This window comes from Akanthomyces muscarius, chromosome 1 (assembly GCF_028009165.1).
Source record: "Akanthomyces muscarius strain Ve6 chromosome 1, whole genome shotgun sequence".
Taxonomy (NCBI): Eukaryota; Fungi; Ascomycota; class Sordariomycetes; order Hypocreales; family Cordycipitaceae; genus Akanthomyces; species Akanthomyces muscarius.
Genome location: NC_079241.1, coordinates 6,833,974 through 6,849,157, shown reverse-complemented (window position 1 = coordinate 6,849,157; position 15,184 = coordinate 6,833,974). Strand labels below are relative to the sequence as shown.

Below are 15,184 nucleotides of genomic sequence, written 5' to 3'. Positions count from 1 at the left end.
ATTAAAAGCGCCAAGACGAAAGAGGCGAGGGAAACCACTGTGCCATGTTCAATCAGATGAGCAAGTCTGTCGCTAGTTCGGTATTCTTACACTTGTAAATGAGCGGGCCACCTCCCTTCTTCCATGCACCGAGGGCTTGTTGGTCTTTATTTCGCTGCTCCTCTTTTTTATCCTCGGTCATAGATTTGAACAGAACTTTGCCATCCGTCTCGCCGAATATACGCTCGAAATCGGCCGGCTTGGTATCTCTGAACATCGAGCCTCTTCCGTGACGCCATTTACTGGCGACCGACTGCGCATCGTACAGACAAGCACCATAATCGTGCCTCCAGACGCTAATAATGTAAATCTGCACGTCTGCACCCGAGGCACCATGCGTAGGCAAGACCGGCTTGTCTACTGGGGGCACGGGATTCGACTGCACGGGGGTCGCCTCCACGGGGATCGACTCCGGACGGCCTGTGAAGACGATTTCCGATGCATCGTCGCCGACGCTCGTGTCGGACTCATCGCCCTCGATGGCTTCTTCGAGAGCTTTCGCCGCTTCAAACAGCGTTTCCGAATCGCGAATCTCAAAGCTTCGTGTCATTTCGTCGTGTAGGCCAAGTGTGTTTCTTCTCGGCTGCCGACGGTAGCGAGATTTCAGGTAGTTGGCAGGGCGGCGGCTTCCCCATCTTGCTGGCCGTCTCGAGTGCAAGCCGGCGCCACACTCGGGCGTAATTTTTGCCACTATACCTACACTTTTGCAGTTCTGGCGCAGTTTAAACTCTTCTAGACTCTTGCGCCCTTATCGATCAGGTATGTTTCCCGGCAACTATCCACAGAGAAATGCCCTGTGCGACGGACTAGCCTGTCCACTCCGCGTTGGCTTCCATTTCACACAGCCTGCCGACGTCATCAGCTTCTGTCGATACCTGATCAGCAGGCAAATCAAAATTTCCTCTAGTGGCGTGCAAACGCGCCTCCCACAGCATTGTCTAAAAGCGCATGATTCGTAGCAAGGGCGCACGCGGGCGTGACCTACCCGCCAAGGCAATCAAGACCACACTGAGGTTACTTTCAAGTTCATAATGCCCATACAAGTGAACTGTATTCAGAAATTGGTGGAAAAAAAAGTTGAAACTTGCATCGAGAAACAGTTGTAGCCCAAACCGCGGTTGGCGGGTGTCGACCCGTGCCCTGACCAACACCACCAACCCTACCCTTGTTGGTCGTTGGCACTCGAGAGAACTCCAGGCCGTAAAATCATCATAAAACTACTTCCGCGCTCTTTTTCAAATCATAAGTCACAAAAATGAATTATTTGTGAACGCCAGCGGGAAGAACTCACCGCCCCCAAAAAAGTATACTCGAGCGCTCCTCCCATTTTTTAAAAGCTTCTCGCACATTCGAGAAGGGGCGTTAGCCATCAACCACATGTTTCTATCGGCGCGTCTCCCGAGGCCGTAAAAATTAGGTGACTAGCACTGCGTAAATGTATATATTAATAATGCTTGCCAGCGAAGGTGGCCATGCTGAGGAAGCTACAAAGATCAAAGAGAGTTGGCTGCACTTCCAGCGCCAGCAATCAGCCCTCTCGCTGTCAGGAAAGCTGATGCTGAAGGGCCATAGCTGCTATTTGACTCCTAGTTAGGGAATTTGTAGCAATTCAACTCTAGAAGCTTGCAGCACGACAATTTTAGTGAAATGATTTGATGTTGAAACGACTGATGAGAGCTCGTCCGCTACATTACTAAGGGGTTGAGACGGGGTTTTACGGAAATGCTTGTCTGCTATAGCGCGTGTTTATCAATGCCACGAGAGCCACGCCAAATGAACAGGCTCTACAAAGAGAGCAATTGATGCTCATTCGCTGATCTGGAGCAGGTAGTGCTCACTTTAAACGATTCGGAAATGGGACTATGAAGGAGTGGAATGACTCCCTGAAAAAAGGGACGAGCATCAACTCTAAAAGAATCGGTATCTCTCAATGGATTATCTTCTAAGGACTTAGTCTCGCTGAAGGAGGCCGACCACAGGTTGTTAGACTTCAGAGGTAGACACATCAGGAGTATGGTAGGCCAAGGATTCATTGCGGCGCTGTCCGGGTGGTCAAGAGATTGCTATTTTAGAGTGCTTACTGCACAAGCGATAGTGAAAAAGCGATGTAATTGTAGAGCGAGAGCGAGGCCTCAGTCTCGAGTTGATGTAAGATATGAACCCCAATTCACGGAGTTTGGTGATTCGAGTACTCTTTTGGTGGCAAAGAAGGTCTAAATGGATGCCCCCAACACCCCATTACCGTGGCATATCACCAGATGACATCAATGCGTAGCTATAGGGCGCGCTGTATCACTTCAGCCTTCATCACAAATGCATCGCGCTTTCTGGGGCCTGCATGTGTAGGAAGCCGTGATTGCACATATATTGTGACATAAGAGACCAAATACGCGTTGACTAACAACATTGGACTTTAGCGACAAATGCGGTCTTTCGTCCGAGTGGTAGACAGCAATAAGCGTGGTGACAAGACGTGTAACCAACGGGCGGCTTAAACGTCGCTCAAAGCTTTCTCTCCATCTGTGTCACTGTTGTACAGGAGCACCCACCCAGCAATAACAAAACTCACCTCGCACCTCATCTTTCAGCGCAAGTTTCATTCAATTCCATCAATCACCATGGATCCAGAGACGCTGCTTACCTTACGTTATCGCCACCCGATCATGCCTTATGTCGAGGATGTCGAAAGATATGCCCCAGGTGGTTTCCATCCGGTTGATATTGGCGACAGAATCTGCGCCGGCGCGCAGGCGTACCAGGTTCTCCACAAACTCGGCCACGGAGGCTCTTCGACAGTTTGGTTGGTTCAATCGTGCGTGCGCTTGCCGTCATATTATGCGTTGAAAATTTTCCGTGCCGATGTTGCTGACATGACCGAGGCTCGTGAGTTGAGTATCTTGCAGCACCTCAAATCTTTCGCTGGCCCAAGGCATCCCAACCTGGTAGTGTTGTACGACACGTTCAAAATTTCTGGCCTAAACGGCGAGCGCTACTGTCTCTTATTCCCTGTTCTTGGCCTAAGCCTCCGCAAAGTTCACCAATCGACTACGCTGGGCGGTGCTTTACGACACCAAGTCTACCAACAGGCTACTAGCGCTATAGAGCTCCTCCATCATCGTGGAATTTGTCACGGCGGTAAGTCATGCTCAAACCACCCGGCAAGCCTGGTCTGCTGATGGAATGCAATCGCAGACCTCACTGTTTCCAATCTAGTGTTTGAACTTCCGAACCACCAGTCCATGTCTCCAGATGAAGTATCTCGGCTTCTAGGTCTGATCAAGACTGAGAAGCTCAGGTCTCAACGCGATCGCTCGCACCATGGCCCTCGCTTCGTCGTCCAGACTCCCAAATTCTCAGGCTTTGACTACTCTCGGCTTTCTCGCATTCGTATTATTGGTTTTGGGCAAGCTTTCCATGCGGACCAGCCTCCACGGTCACTAGGTGTGCCGCTCAGCTACTTCCCCCCCGAGCTGTGCTTTGGTTATCTACCCTCAGCCAAGAGTGATGTTTGGCAACTTGCGTGTATTCTCTACGAGACCCACACAGATCATTACCTGTTTCCCACATTCTTTGAAATATTTGAAATACTAATCGGTACAGCCGTGGGACTCTTCGGCCCGATACCCCAACACTGGCGCGGGAACTATAACTTCGACGAGTACGGCTACGTGGAGCCGTGAAAAGAACTAGCTACAAGAGAGCCTGAGTGGTGGTTTGGTGTTACGTATCCTGAAGAGAATGTCAACAAGCTGTTGGCTGAGTACACAGCACATTTATCTGATCATCAACGGGAAGAGCTCGTGGCCCTGCTCCGCGATTGCATATGAGCCAGGACAGCGCCTCTCTGCTGCGGATGTAGTACAGCGTCTAGGGTCAGCTCCAGCTTTATGTGGTGTATAGAGGCAAATAAAGGAGGCACAAGGAGTGAGCACAAGACAGCAAAGATTTGTTCAAAATATAATTTGTATACGGGTAAAGAAAATGACAAAATAGAATGTAAGCATACACATAATAGAGGACAAGAGTGTTGTGAAACAAATGGCGGAATACTCCTGATGAGAGAAAAAATATATCTAGATATGTTGTGCTGTTTTTAATACTAAAGGAAAACAATCTGAGCATTCTGATAATTATAAAAAAGCCTTTTTTGTAATCTTCACTAAAGAGAAGGGATGGTCTGATTATTGGCAAACATCAACTGGCTTTAGGGTGCGTGTTAGCGTAGCCACCACCAGCACCAGCACCGCTACGCTGTAGGGCAAAAGGCCCAGCATAAAGCGCAAATAAGGCAGACCATGTATACGGAATATTGGGCTATGCGATTCCCAAGCAGCCATTGGTAGCGCTTTATAAAGCCTCGAGCATATGGAATGGAACCCTAATAGTAGCGACATTGAGAGACATTTTGCCCACTGAATGAGGCGTGCTCGTTGCCAATGTCCTACCATTTGCTGCGTCGCTATGGCTCTGCTGCGGATCGTGGAAGCCTCTCAAACTTGATGAATAGTTTATCTTCACAGAAGCTACTGTGAAATTTGTTCGCACCAGGGTATTCCGCTTCGTCCAGAACAGTTGTCTTAAAATTTGAGTAAATACCGCTGATAAGAAGCCTCAATACTGTAGGGTAATCAGTGTTAGCCACGGAAGTGCGGCGGGGTGGTATAACGTTACAATCCATTGCGATTTGCTCCCCAATGCACCCACGACTGCCGCCGCCGAACGCGAATAACCACTTGTCTCGGAGCGCTGCAGCATCCGGTCCTCCGCCCAGCCAACGTCTCGGCTCCCAGGTATCTGGGTCGGGAAAGACGTCAGGGTTGCGGTTGAGCCACCAACCGTACGTGCCTATGCGAATGCCAGGGGGCAAGTTGCAGAGAAAACCGACACTAGACCGGCGGTTTGGTGGAGTGACTCTGGGGGCCAGGTTGGGAGTTTGGGTGCGCAGGCGGAGGCTCTCTTTGATGACGCTTTCAAGACAAGGGAGGCCCTCCAGATCGGCCAAAATAGGCATAGATGATTCCGTAATGCCATTGTAGAGAAAAGGATTTGCGATGCCAAGGAGTTCCTCACAGAGGTCCTTCTGGATATCTTGGCGACGGGAAAGCTCGTAGACCATATAGGTAAACATGGTGCCTGTGGCTACGTCAGTATATAAATTCCCCGCGTTGGATTGCGGATCTCCTACCAAATGTATCTCCCGTAGCGGCTTTAATCACACATTAGATGTTTGCTCATTTCTAGACCAAGATACCACTTACTAATATGATCAAGGATTTCACTCGCCACTTCGAGAGCCTGATGTGAGCTCAGCGTGAAGTGTCCATCAACCGGCGCCGTCTTTTCCATCGCCGACCTCATATATGCATATATGATGGGAAGTTCGCCGAGTGGAAGAGAGGCAATATCTCGTATCTTGCCCTTTGAGTCATGCATTGCGTCTTCGCACTCGCTTACCTTGGCGAGAGCCCAATCCTCACGCTCTTTTACGACTTGGAAGTGAGCTTTAGGAAGTATAGGGATACCGATTCTGCCCAGTATATTAACAAGGAACGAATGTTCTCTCATCCAGAAGGCTTTGTCGTCTGGGTAAGCAAGACGAAGCTGCTCCATCCACCCCCAACGCATTTGCTCGTTGTCAATGAAATTAGTGCCTCTAGATATGCCAAACGCTAGAAGCGACACGAAATCCAGCGCGAATGCATGGAATAGAGAGGGAACATTGAGGCTTTTGTTAGAGGACGAAGAAGCTTGAGCAAAGATTGGAAGCATTCGCTCCACTAAGAGACAGTGCAAGATGGCTCGGACGTGCGGGGATGTTCGTACAAACGACCGGGAGTAGATCGCGGAAATTCGGCGTCTACGGACCCGGTGGTCCATGCCTAGAGACGTGAACGTATTACGGGCCCTGCGGTATAGGATATCAGTTTCAAAAAGTTCCCTTTCAATAATTGGGCCTGACATACCCGTGGCTCCCAAAGTGGCCGTAGTACGGGTCCTTGTCGAAGTTGTTCTTCCCGATGCCATAAACGCTGCGCACCGCTTCTATCTCGTTGACAGCAATTTCGTTGGGAGCTAGCCGGACATATGACCCCTGGTTGGCAAACGCTTGCGTGACGCAATCAAACTCGGTGCCGCGCCATCGATGCCATTGGATCCATAGCGAAGTTACGTATGCCAATGGGTGAGCCACGGGTAGCTTGGACAGTGGTGAGAGGAATATGGGGTAGACGATGAACTTGACGATGACGGCGCACAGGACGGCAACCGTGGCGATTTTCGCGATGTGAGGTAGTATGAGGGTTAACATTACTTTGAAGTGCGACTTTATTCTTGCTTTGGAACGCGAAACTTGACAAGATGGTGCGAACGGAATAAAAGGAGCACGAATTGCTTAATTGATAAACATCTTGCGACAGGCAGATATGGAGGGACTTTACCCTCAACAACCGAACCAACGTCGTTAAACGTCATTCTCAAGGCGCAATTAGGCGCTTTCTATTTTCAGTCAACTTGTCATTGCATCTGCATATCCGAGAGGTGTATCGTGTCCCTTGGTTGCCGTTGCCGCTGTAATGGGGCAGGTCTCAGTACAGCTTTCAGCCAGCCATTCGTAGCGTGCTGGTGTACAAAGCAAATTACAGCCGATCGTATGGCGCATGAGTGCAGCGTATGAGATCGCTGTGCAAACTTGTTTTTCAAAAATTTCCTTGTCGCTGCATGTCTTTGATACAGTGTGTCAAAAATTGTCAAAAATTGCCGTCATAGAAAGGGAGTCGCTCCGCGCGTAAGAGATACAATTGTGCAAGCGGCGATGTGTCAAGTGGAGGGTGGTTGGATCTCATGATCCTGCCGCTGACAAAGAAACGAAGAAGCCAAAGCATGACTGACCGATACAACAACCTCTCAGTGCTTGTTGCAACTGTATTCCGTCGGACTTGTACCTAATAAACTAGTTAGGCCAAATAATGGCGACGCCACCGAATAAATTCAGCGGGCTGACGATGGAAGGCGGGAGGTCCGTCCATGTCTTACTCAACTATCCACTCGCCTCCATACCGTGACACCGGTGGTTGGCGATTTTTTCTCGCCCAGTTCGGCCCGTCCAGGGCCGATATTAATCTCGATTCAGTGGCGGGGCGTTCAACTGTAGCCGGAAGCCTTGCCACTCTCGCTGCGGTTCTGGTCGCACTTGCTCATTTTCCTTCCAAGTTGCCCTTTTACCTTATTTTCACCCTCCATCGAGATTAGATGGTCCATGCAACCAGAATCATGCCAAACAGCACACTTGATTACGGAACGATTCCATGCAATGCAACAGTCGGCGCGTCAGCGGTCGTGTCTGACGACTGCGAAACCGAACGAGACTTGTTGAGAAAGGACACGGACACTCATTCGGCACTACCGCTGTTGCAGACATGTACAATAATCTTGAGCTTGTCTGGGGCCGCATTCTGTACTTCCATGACCTCAGGTCTACTCACGGTGTGCCTTCCGGGCATTGCTGTAGACTTGATGATCCCCGAGCACCTGCTTCTATGGTGAGAGAAACCGACCTATCTGATGCTACTTTACGCCGAAGGAGCGCCGTGCACATGATGCTGACAAATGCCAGGCCCTCGTCCGCATACTCGTAAGCCTTTGTCCTTGCTTGCGCGCTCTCTCTCTACCTGTGAGAAGAATGAATCGGTGTATCACTCGTGAAGATTGCATGCCGAAACGCTAACGACAAACCAATGCAGCCTCGCATGCGGCTGCTGCTTGCTTCTCGCAGGGTCCATCGCGGACAAGGTGGGCGACAAATCTATCAATTTGATAGGCACTGCCACGGTCGCCATCGCCGTACTCGCCAACGGTCGCGCTAGGGATGGCATCGAGTTGATAATGTTCCGCGCCGTACAAGGTCTCGGCGCGGCCATGAGTCTTCCCACTGGTGTGAGCATCATTGCGCGATCCCTCACGCCAGGGCGCCGTCGAAACATCGGTTTTGCGTGTCTCGGCGTCGCTCAGCCTCTTGGCTACTCCATTGGCCTGATCATGGGTGGCATTGTCCAAGAAGCCGGTAACTGGCGACTGGGGTATTATGTTTGCGCTCCGATCATTGCTGCTTTTGTGGTGGCGGCCTGGGCAAGCATCCCGCCCAACAAGCACCAGTCGGTACGAGCTAACCTACCAAATCTTATCACTGAGATTGACTGGGTAGGCATTGCCATGCTCAGTACTGGCTTCGGCCTTTTATCATACACTAGCGCGTAAGCATCCGCACGCCCTTCAGAAAGCTGGCTTTCTTGTTTTGGAAATTTGTTCTGACTAACAGTCTTTAGGGTCATGACCCGGGACGCCACGCTGCTCATGCCAATTCTGAACATTGTTGCCATGTTAGCTGGGTTGCTCCTAATTATTGCTTCCCCTAAATGGATGAGCCGGCAAGTCCGCCTCGGGAGGCCAGCGCTAATACCGAATTCTATCTGGGCAAACCGTGCCTTTGCGGCCATCAGCCTCACGGTATTCCTCGCATGGGCCTCTCTACAGAGCTCAGAGTTGCTTGCTAGCCTGTTGTAAGTCTGTCTCTAGGCACGCTAGAGTGCTCAGATAGTGAATTGCGGAGCGAATCTCCCATTTATTGTCGGTGATCATGCTGACAACACTTCCTCCAGTTTCCAGAGAGTGCAGCTCATCTCTCCGCTCGAAGCATCGATCAAGCTACTCCCCAATGTTCTCACAGGCTTTATTGTAAACCTTTTCACGGGCTTGACCGTACAGTACTTTGCCAGTTACAAACTCATGGCAGTGGCTTCTGTTGTTGCTACTGTATCCCCTGTAATAATGGCTGTCATCAATCCTGCCTGGTCATACTGGGTTGCTGCATGCTGGGCCGTTGCCCTTGCCCCTATTTCCATTGATGGTCAGTCATCTCATAAAATATTCTTGTATTGAGATTCAGCTGCTGACTTGGTTCACATAGTCTTGTTCACCATTGCCCACATCGTCATCACCGATGTCTTTCCTGCAGATATGCATGCTCTCGCCGGTGGAGTGTTCAACACAGTGTCACAGTTGGGCACGTCGCTAGGAATGAGCCTGGTCACTGTTGTCTCCAATGCCGTCATCAATGCATCGGAGGTGCCGGACAAAGAGTCGCCAGAGGCATTAATGACGGGATACCGAGCGGCCTTTTGGACCTGTGCTGCAATGATGCTTCTCTCGGCAGGCTCATCGTTCGGACTACGCGAGCTTGGAAAGCTTGGGGGCGGGCACGCTCGCTCTGCATCGCAGTAATCCCTCGGCGCAAATATCTTGCGCAGATCCGGACTTGTCACAACAACTAGTTAGATTGACAAGAATAGCCGGTGTCAGACTGGTAAAGTCGGGGATGCTCCCGAAAGATGCCTCTTTCGTTTAGTACGAGGGGGTTTACAAAAGGAATTGGTTGACTACGTCAAGTCTTTAGAGTTTAATAAAAATTGCATTAGTGACCTGCTTCGCGGTATAGTTGTTTATGAGCCTAGGAAGACCCTCGGCGGTGGATGTAGAACGGCGACAAGGGTGCCCCTCACCTTGGAACAGGACTAGCATTAGAAGGTATAGGAAGAATGAGTGTTTTAGACTATTCCAGACTATTTTCTGAGATTTTCTGAAGCCACCATTCGCTTTTTAGAGACGCATCTTTCGCTTGTTATACGGCGGCGGTGAGAATTGAATTGTCGGACTAGCCTCTAGGCAGCAGCCGGAGCCATGCGTCACCTGCGAGGTGCCATGACAAAAGTACCACCAGCCTCGACGTTTTCTGTCTTGATTTCTTTCCACAATAGCGCACGTAAGGAAGAACTAAATTAAGACAGCACTCGAACACTCAGTCTACCGCAACTTGGAGAATGTCTACATCCGGGGTTCAGCGACAACACCAACGCGACGAAGAAGAGCAACCAACTCAAAAATATGAAGATCACGACACACCCCACGACTCAGATGACGAGCTGATGGTTTACGAGACCCCGCGCGACTATGGTTCCTGGGCACGCCAAGAGCGCGACCGTCGCCTAGCTAGCGGCACTGATCCTGACATGGTCATCTTACAAAGCGAAGTACGCGATCACGTTCCACGCCAAGGCGGCGAATCTGGTGCCGAGTATGCGAAGCGTTATTGCAACACAATGAACTCCATGATTGGACGTGGAGTTGTCATCTTGAACGACCAGTGTACTGCTGATGTTGTGGCCTCGAGTTTTCGAACGGGTGACGGAAGGCGCTTTGATCTAGGCCCAGGGTCTGGAGCGACAAAAGGAGAATTTCGGAAATTCGGGCGGTGGTTCTCTAAGAGTACCAAGGCGGGCACGATTCGCGAAGTGCCGGAACAGTGGAAGAAATTCGAAAAGCAAGAGCCAAGCCCGGATACGCATGGAAATTGAGGCAAGCCTGATGGAGGCATGTAGATGATGGTTTCTGAGTTGGGCCAATGGGAAGATGCAAGTGGCTAGTAGCGAGGGAATCGGCGGAATCTTTGTACATGTGCCACACACTCAATCGTCTACCCCAGAGAGCTGGGTCACTAATTTACTACTTTTCTATCTTTCCATCGTGTCTCATGCTCCAGAATCGCCGGTGCAGCCGTGCGTAAAACCGCCCGCTCCAAAGGCAACCTTGTTGTTGCGAAAGCATCTGTTGCTCACAAAAACAGGGGTACGGAAAGTCGACTTCCACTCATACCCATCCTCGTCGGGCTTGTCAAAATACTCAAACTTCCATTTTGTCACGCCTTTACCAAGACAGTCTCTTGCCTTTTTGAGCAGCGTGTCCTGGCCATAATCCCAAGAGCTCCATCCTTTCCCTGCGGAAGAGTTAGCGTGCGATGCACCACAGATGCTTACTGGATCTTGACATTACCTTTCATTTCAAAGTCGCTGAACAAAAACTTGTATTTTCCCTTGCACCACCCGTCGGCCTCCTTGGGAGCCGGCCAGGGTCGGTTGTCACGCTTGATGTTGACCTCGTAAGTGTACTCGTCGCGCTTCCACTTGCCGCCAAACTTCCAGTTCATCGGGTTCTCCGGGTCGCTGCCGTCGCAGCCGTGGATGATGCGCTCCATCGAGTCGAGACACTGCTGCTTGTCGTACTTTTGCGCCGGCACCTCGAGCGAGAGGACGTACTCGTGCTCGTCCAGCGTGCCCTCGTAGTACTTTTGCTTCTTGGTCCAGCCGTACACGTCGTCGCCGGGCGGCTTGAGATCCTCGCAGAACTTCTTGTATGTCTCGTCGAGCGTGTTGGCCGTGGCGTAGGCCTTGCCCCCGTCTTTCTTGGAGCACTTGAACTCGTCGGTGATCTTGCACACCTCGGGGCTCAGGCCGAGCACCTTGGCGCGCATGTCAATCGTCTTGGCCACCATGAATGACGCCATGGCATTGTGGCCGTCCTCGTTGGGGTGGAAGATGCGCCCGAAGAAGTCGGGCAGGAACTTGCCGAGGTTGGGCATCCATGGGCCCGGGTCTCCTGGGCAGCCCGGTGGCGATGGAGCCCGGGCGTCGAGTTTCTTGAGCGCGGCGGCACTGGGGTTCACCGAGTTCCAGAGAGACGACCTGTAGATGGAGCGGTCAACTCCACGGGAGTCGAGGTCCCGCTTGGGAGGCTCGGGAAATGCAGCCCTGAGCTGTTCTAGGTCCTCTTTGGTCAACGGCGCAAAAGCTTCGCCCTCTTGTGGAGAGTGAACAATCTTTTCTTCAGCCTCAACCTCTTGATCATCCTCCACGCGTCTCTTTTTCCCTGGCAGCTTAAACCAAGTGTTGCGAGTATCTGGCTTGAAGAACAACAAGTCTGGCTGCTTGGGGTCGGGATAGGAGCCCGTGGAAGATGGATCACACATTCGGCCCTTGACGCTCTCGCTCGGCCAGACATCCCAGCTCGAGAAACCCAGATTGTATTTCACCTTGCCCTTCATATCATTGACCTTTTTGCGGATAAGATCATTCAGGCCAACGGTTAGCTCGTTGAACTTTTTGCGGCGTGCTACCGTCATAGTGAGCGGGGTTTGGAGCTTGTCTGGCCACACGTAGACGATCCAGGGCGTGAGCGCCCAGCTCTGCTTCGTAGCACAGTCCTCATTCTCCGTGTTGAAGAACTGTGCATAGCTGTTGTAGACAACAATGCCGTCTTTGGCCATTTTGTCGTCGAGGGCCGTCAGGAGTTGGGAAATACCGTCGCCGACGATGTTGTCCAAATTATCCTTGGCCTTTTTGAGAATCTCGTTGCAGGACTCCTCGCCAAAGAACGGAAGCACAACGCAGTTTTTGATAATATCGGCCAAGCACAAGTCGTTGCCGCCCGCAGTAAGTGTGAGCAAATCGATGTCGCCTTTGAGTGCTTTGGCCTGGTCGTAGATTGCTGGTATCTGGTCACCCATGCAGGCCGTATACTGCATATCCTCCACACCGGATCCCAATTCGTTCTTGACCATCATGGGGTAAGATAAATCGTATCGCGAACACCACCAGTCGCCAAGGTTGTGGAATAATCCTCCGAGCTGCAGGCCGGAGCCGACTCCTGAGGTGTAGCTGTCGCCAATTGCAGCGAACCGACGTACCCAGCCAAATGATGTAGGGTCATCCTCCTTGCGACTGTGCAAGGGATTCTCGTAAAATGACTGTGGTGCGAGACTATCATTGTACGGAGGGATAACATGAGAGGTAGATAGCTGGCACGCAAGACCAAGAACTGCGAAAAGCACTGTTCTTGTCCGTGCTTTGTGCCCGGAACCGCTGTTCATTGTGCCATACATGACGAGCAAGTCAAAGGTGGAAGAGCTCGGAGCACTGTGTCAACGACGGGAAAGAACAAAAGTTGTCTGGAAAATCATGCGAGAGGTTTGCTCAACGATTGCTGAAGCCGGACTCTTTGCAGAACGGGAAAAGAATGATAATGTGAGTGAGAACGGGACTGGCGGACGCGGCCGGCAGTTGGCATGCCCGATTGACAGTATTCCATCACAGGCATTTGCCGAGTTTGCGCCATTAGTCGACGACAATTGCAGGCGAATATCACCGGTCGTCGGCGACTACTGTAAATGCATGCCAAGATGTAATTTACACACAGTGCGGCCGTTGCAGAACTTTACAGTGTCATGCGGGACGCTGACAGCGGCGATCTGAAACGGGCCAGGATCCGGGGGTTGCCTAATGAGGCTATAATACTCAAGGGTTGTGGGTACGAGGCCGAGCTCTCGCGAAGAAGGCAGCGACCGATATTAGTATCCAGCCTTGCGCAGCACATAAACGTAAATAGTTTTTAACCTTGTTTATTGCGTACCGGTAAAGCGGACCCTGAGAATTTGTCTCTTGCTACTCCCACCCCATCTTCAACTCTCGTCAGCACACGCCCACCCGCCCTTGTAAAGCAATGGTAGCATTTCCACTCGACCGCGCTATCGCATCACGCCAGGGTTCAGACCATCACTGCTTGCCTCAGACTTTAACTGCGAAACTGCTGTTGAGCCTCGACATTCTTCCGCGCGGTGTCACGCTCAAGCATCTCAATATCTACCGTCTTTGAGCCGACAGAGGGGCAGTTTGCTTCCAAAATATGAAGGTTCAATCTTTGTTACAGGCCGTGTTGTCACACGCTGCCTTGGTCCTGGCAGGAAGTCGTGCCTGGGAAGCATCCATCGCAGTCAATAGAGCCAATGCAAGCCATGCCCTGTTCTCGCGGGACAGCACGCTGTCCAACAGCTACGGCAACGGCTCTGTCTCTTCAGGCCACACCGGATACATTGGCAAGCGCTGGATTGGCAACCCAAACTCCCCGACTCATGATTTCCCATACAAGCTGTGGGAAAATGGCAACATCGACGTCTGCTTCGAGGACAAGTCGCACACCCACAAAGGCACGTCAAAGACGACCGAGGCGATTCTCAAAGACGACCTCACTGCAGCCCGAGAGCTCTGGCGCAATGTCGGCCTCGACAACAAGGACAACCATTTCGCCTTTGAGTTCAGGGACCGGGCGTGGTGCGACTCCCACCGCCGCAACGACTACCTCGAAATCGCCTATGCTGGCGAGGGCGTACGGAAAATGGCAACATCGCCTGGCCAGGTGATTAAGACGAGCGACACGCCAACCGACGGCGAGGCTGGATCGACCAGCATTTTGTCGGATCTGACCACGATGGGCATGAAAAACGTTGTCTCCAACTATGCGCATGAGATGGGGGTATGTTGCACTCTTCTGAAACACATTCTGCGTATCAACTACTAACTGCCTGCCCTCGCTTTAGCACGCCTGGGGTCTTTTCCACGAGCATCAGAACCCAATGTTCTGGTCCGGCGACTACTCGTCGTTCGAGCGCGACAAGTCCTTTTTCGGCAAAGACAACTGGAACTGCAAAAACCTGCTCGACTACGAAGCCGCGGTGGCGCGAGTCGACGCCAACGACAAATTGCAAGACTATGAGAAGCCTAAGCACAAGGAATGGCTCTGCACTAAAAGGTCAATTGCCTTGACGTACGACTTTAGTGGTCACGACTACCTCCCTATTGAACACGCCAAGTGGGAGCAGGGTCGCAAAGAGCCTGATTATGATTCCATCATGATTTGTAAGTTGGGGAAAAAGAGCCCGTCTTCGCGGCTAGTCAGTTCCACTAACACTCACCGCCTAGATCCTAGCGATTGCGGCGCAAAGCCAGGTACCAAGATCTTGCTGCAAAAGCCAAGCGGCAAAGATATTGATCCCGTCTACAAGCCCACAAAGAATGATGTCAAGGGACTCAAGACGCTCTACAGCATGCCCACGTCCAAGACCAAGAAGTTTCTGGGAGCGATTGGGAGTGCGGTAAAGGACACGTTTGACAAGGACAGGAAGAAGGATTCCGACTCGACGTGCAAATAGGGACGAGACAAATTGACCGCGGCCAAAGATTTAGCCGGGTTGGCGGCAGAACTGCTACGGGGTATTTTAGTAGTAATCTGAGTCTATGATAAGAAATTTTCTATCTCCACACCCGAACTTTGAATGTAATTTGCACGAATAAGCGAAGCTGATACTGGAAGTGCGGATAGCGTGCTGGTTGATGCCATAGACCGATTGATGGTAGCCCTTCAGGCAGTCAGACTCCTCATGTCACAATATTGACCACACTTAATCGCATCATGTTGAGTATTAGTG

At 51.3% G+C, this 15,184-nt stretch overlaps 7 protein-coding genes across 7 annotated transcripts; 4 read left to right on the top strand and 3 right to left on the bottom strand.

The window, feature by feature from the left end:
• Window positions 1-52: 52 nt before the first annotated feature.
• Window positions 53-589, bottom strand: LMH87_007332 (uncharacterized protein; the record flags this gene model as incomplete). The annotated part of the gene is made up of 1 exon (XM_056192403.1): window positions 53-589. The coding sequence occupies one exon, from the start codon at window positions 587-589 to the stop codon at window positions 53-55; it is 537 nt and encodes a 178-aa protein (XP_056060626.1).
• Window positions 590-2,657: 2,068 nt separating this feature from the next.
• Window positions 2,658-3,719, top strand: LMH87_007331 (uncharacterized protein; the record flags this gene model as incomplete). Its single annotated transcript, XM_056192402.1, has 2 exons — window positions 2,658-3,174; window positions 3,232-3,719. 2 exons carry the CDS (start codon window positions 2,658-2,660, stop codon window positions 3,717-3,719), a joined length of 1,005 nt encoding a protein of 334 aa, XP_056060625.1.
• Window positions 3,720-4,498: 779 nt separating this feature from the next.
• On the bottom strand, window positions 4,499-6,346 carry LMH87_007330 (uncharacterized protein; the record flags this gene model as incomplete). Its single annotated transcript, XM_056192400.1, has 5 exons — window positions 4,499-4,656; window positions 4,711-5,172; window positions 5,225-5,245; window positions 5,298-5,944; window positions 6,003-6,346. 5 exons carry the CDS (start codon window positions 6,344-6,346, stop codon window positions 4,499-4,501), a joined length of 1,632 nt encoding a protein of 543 aa, XP_056060624.1.
• Window positions 6,347-7,287: 941 nt separating this feature from the next.
• LMH87_007329 (uncharacterized protein) lies at window positions 7,288-9,315 on the top strand (the record flags this gene model as incomplete). Its single annotated transcript, XM_056192399.1, has 6 exons — window positions 7,288-7,577; window positions 7,652-7,669; window positions 7,779-8,288; window positions 8,361-8,594; window positions 8,694-8,941; window positions 9,002-9,315. The coding sequence occupies 6 exons, from the start codon at window positions 7,288-7,290 to the stop codon at window positions 9,313-9,315; spliced, it is 1,614 nt and encodes a 537-aa protein (XP_056060623.1).
• A 596-nt stretch (window positions 9,316-9,911) lies between these two features.
• On the top strand, window positions 9,912-10,445 carry LMH87_007328 (uncharacterized protein; the record flags this gene model as incomplete). Its single annotated transcript, XM_056192398.1, has 1 exon — window positions 9,912-10,445. The coding sequence occupies one exon, from the start codon at window positions 9,912-9,914 to the stop codon at window positions 10,443-10,445; it is 534 nt and encodes a 177-aa protein (XP_056060622.1).
• Window positions 10,446-10,619: 174 nt separating this feature from the next.
• LMH87_007327 (uncharacterized protein) lies at window positions 10,620-12,805 on the bottom strand (the record flags this gene model as incomplete). The annotated part of the gene is made up of 2 exons (XM_056192397.1): window positions 10,620-10,864; window positions 10,921-12,805. The coding sequence occupies 2 exons, from the start codon at window positions 12,803-12,805 to the stop codon at window positions 10,620-10,622; spliced, it is 2,130 nt and encodes a 709-aa protein (XP_056060621.1).
• Window positions 12,806-13,605: 800 nt separating this feature from the next.
• On the top strand, window positions 13,606-14,908 carry LMH87_007326 (uncharacterized protein; the record flags this gene model as incomplete). The annotated part of the gene is made up of 3 exons (XM_056192396.1): window positions 13,606-14,232; window positions 14,297-14,615; window positions 14,679-14,908. 3 exons carry the CDS (start codon window positions 13,606-13,608, stop codon window positions 14,906-14,908), a joined length of 1,176 nt encoding a protein of 391 aa, XP_056060620.1.
• Between the last annotated feature and the right edge of the window lie 276 nt (window positions 14,909-15,184).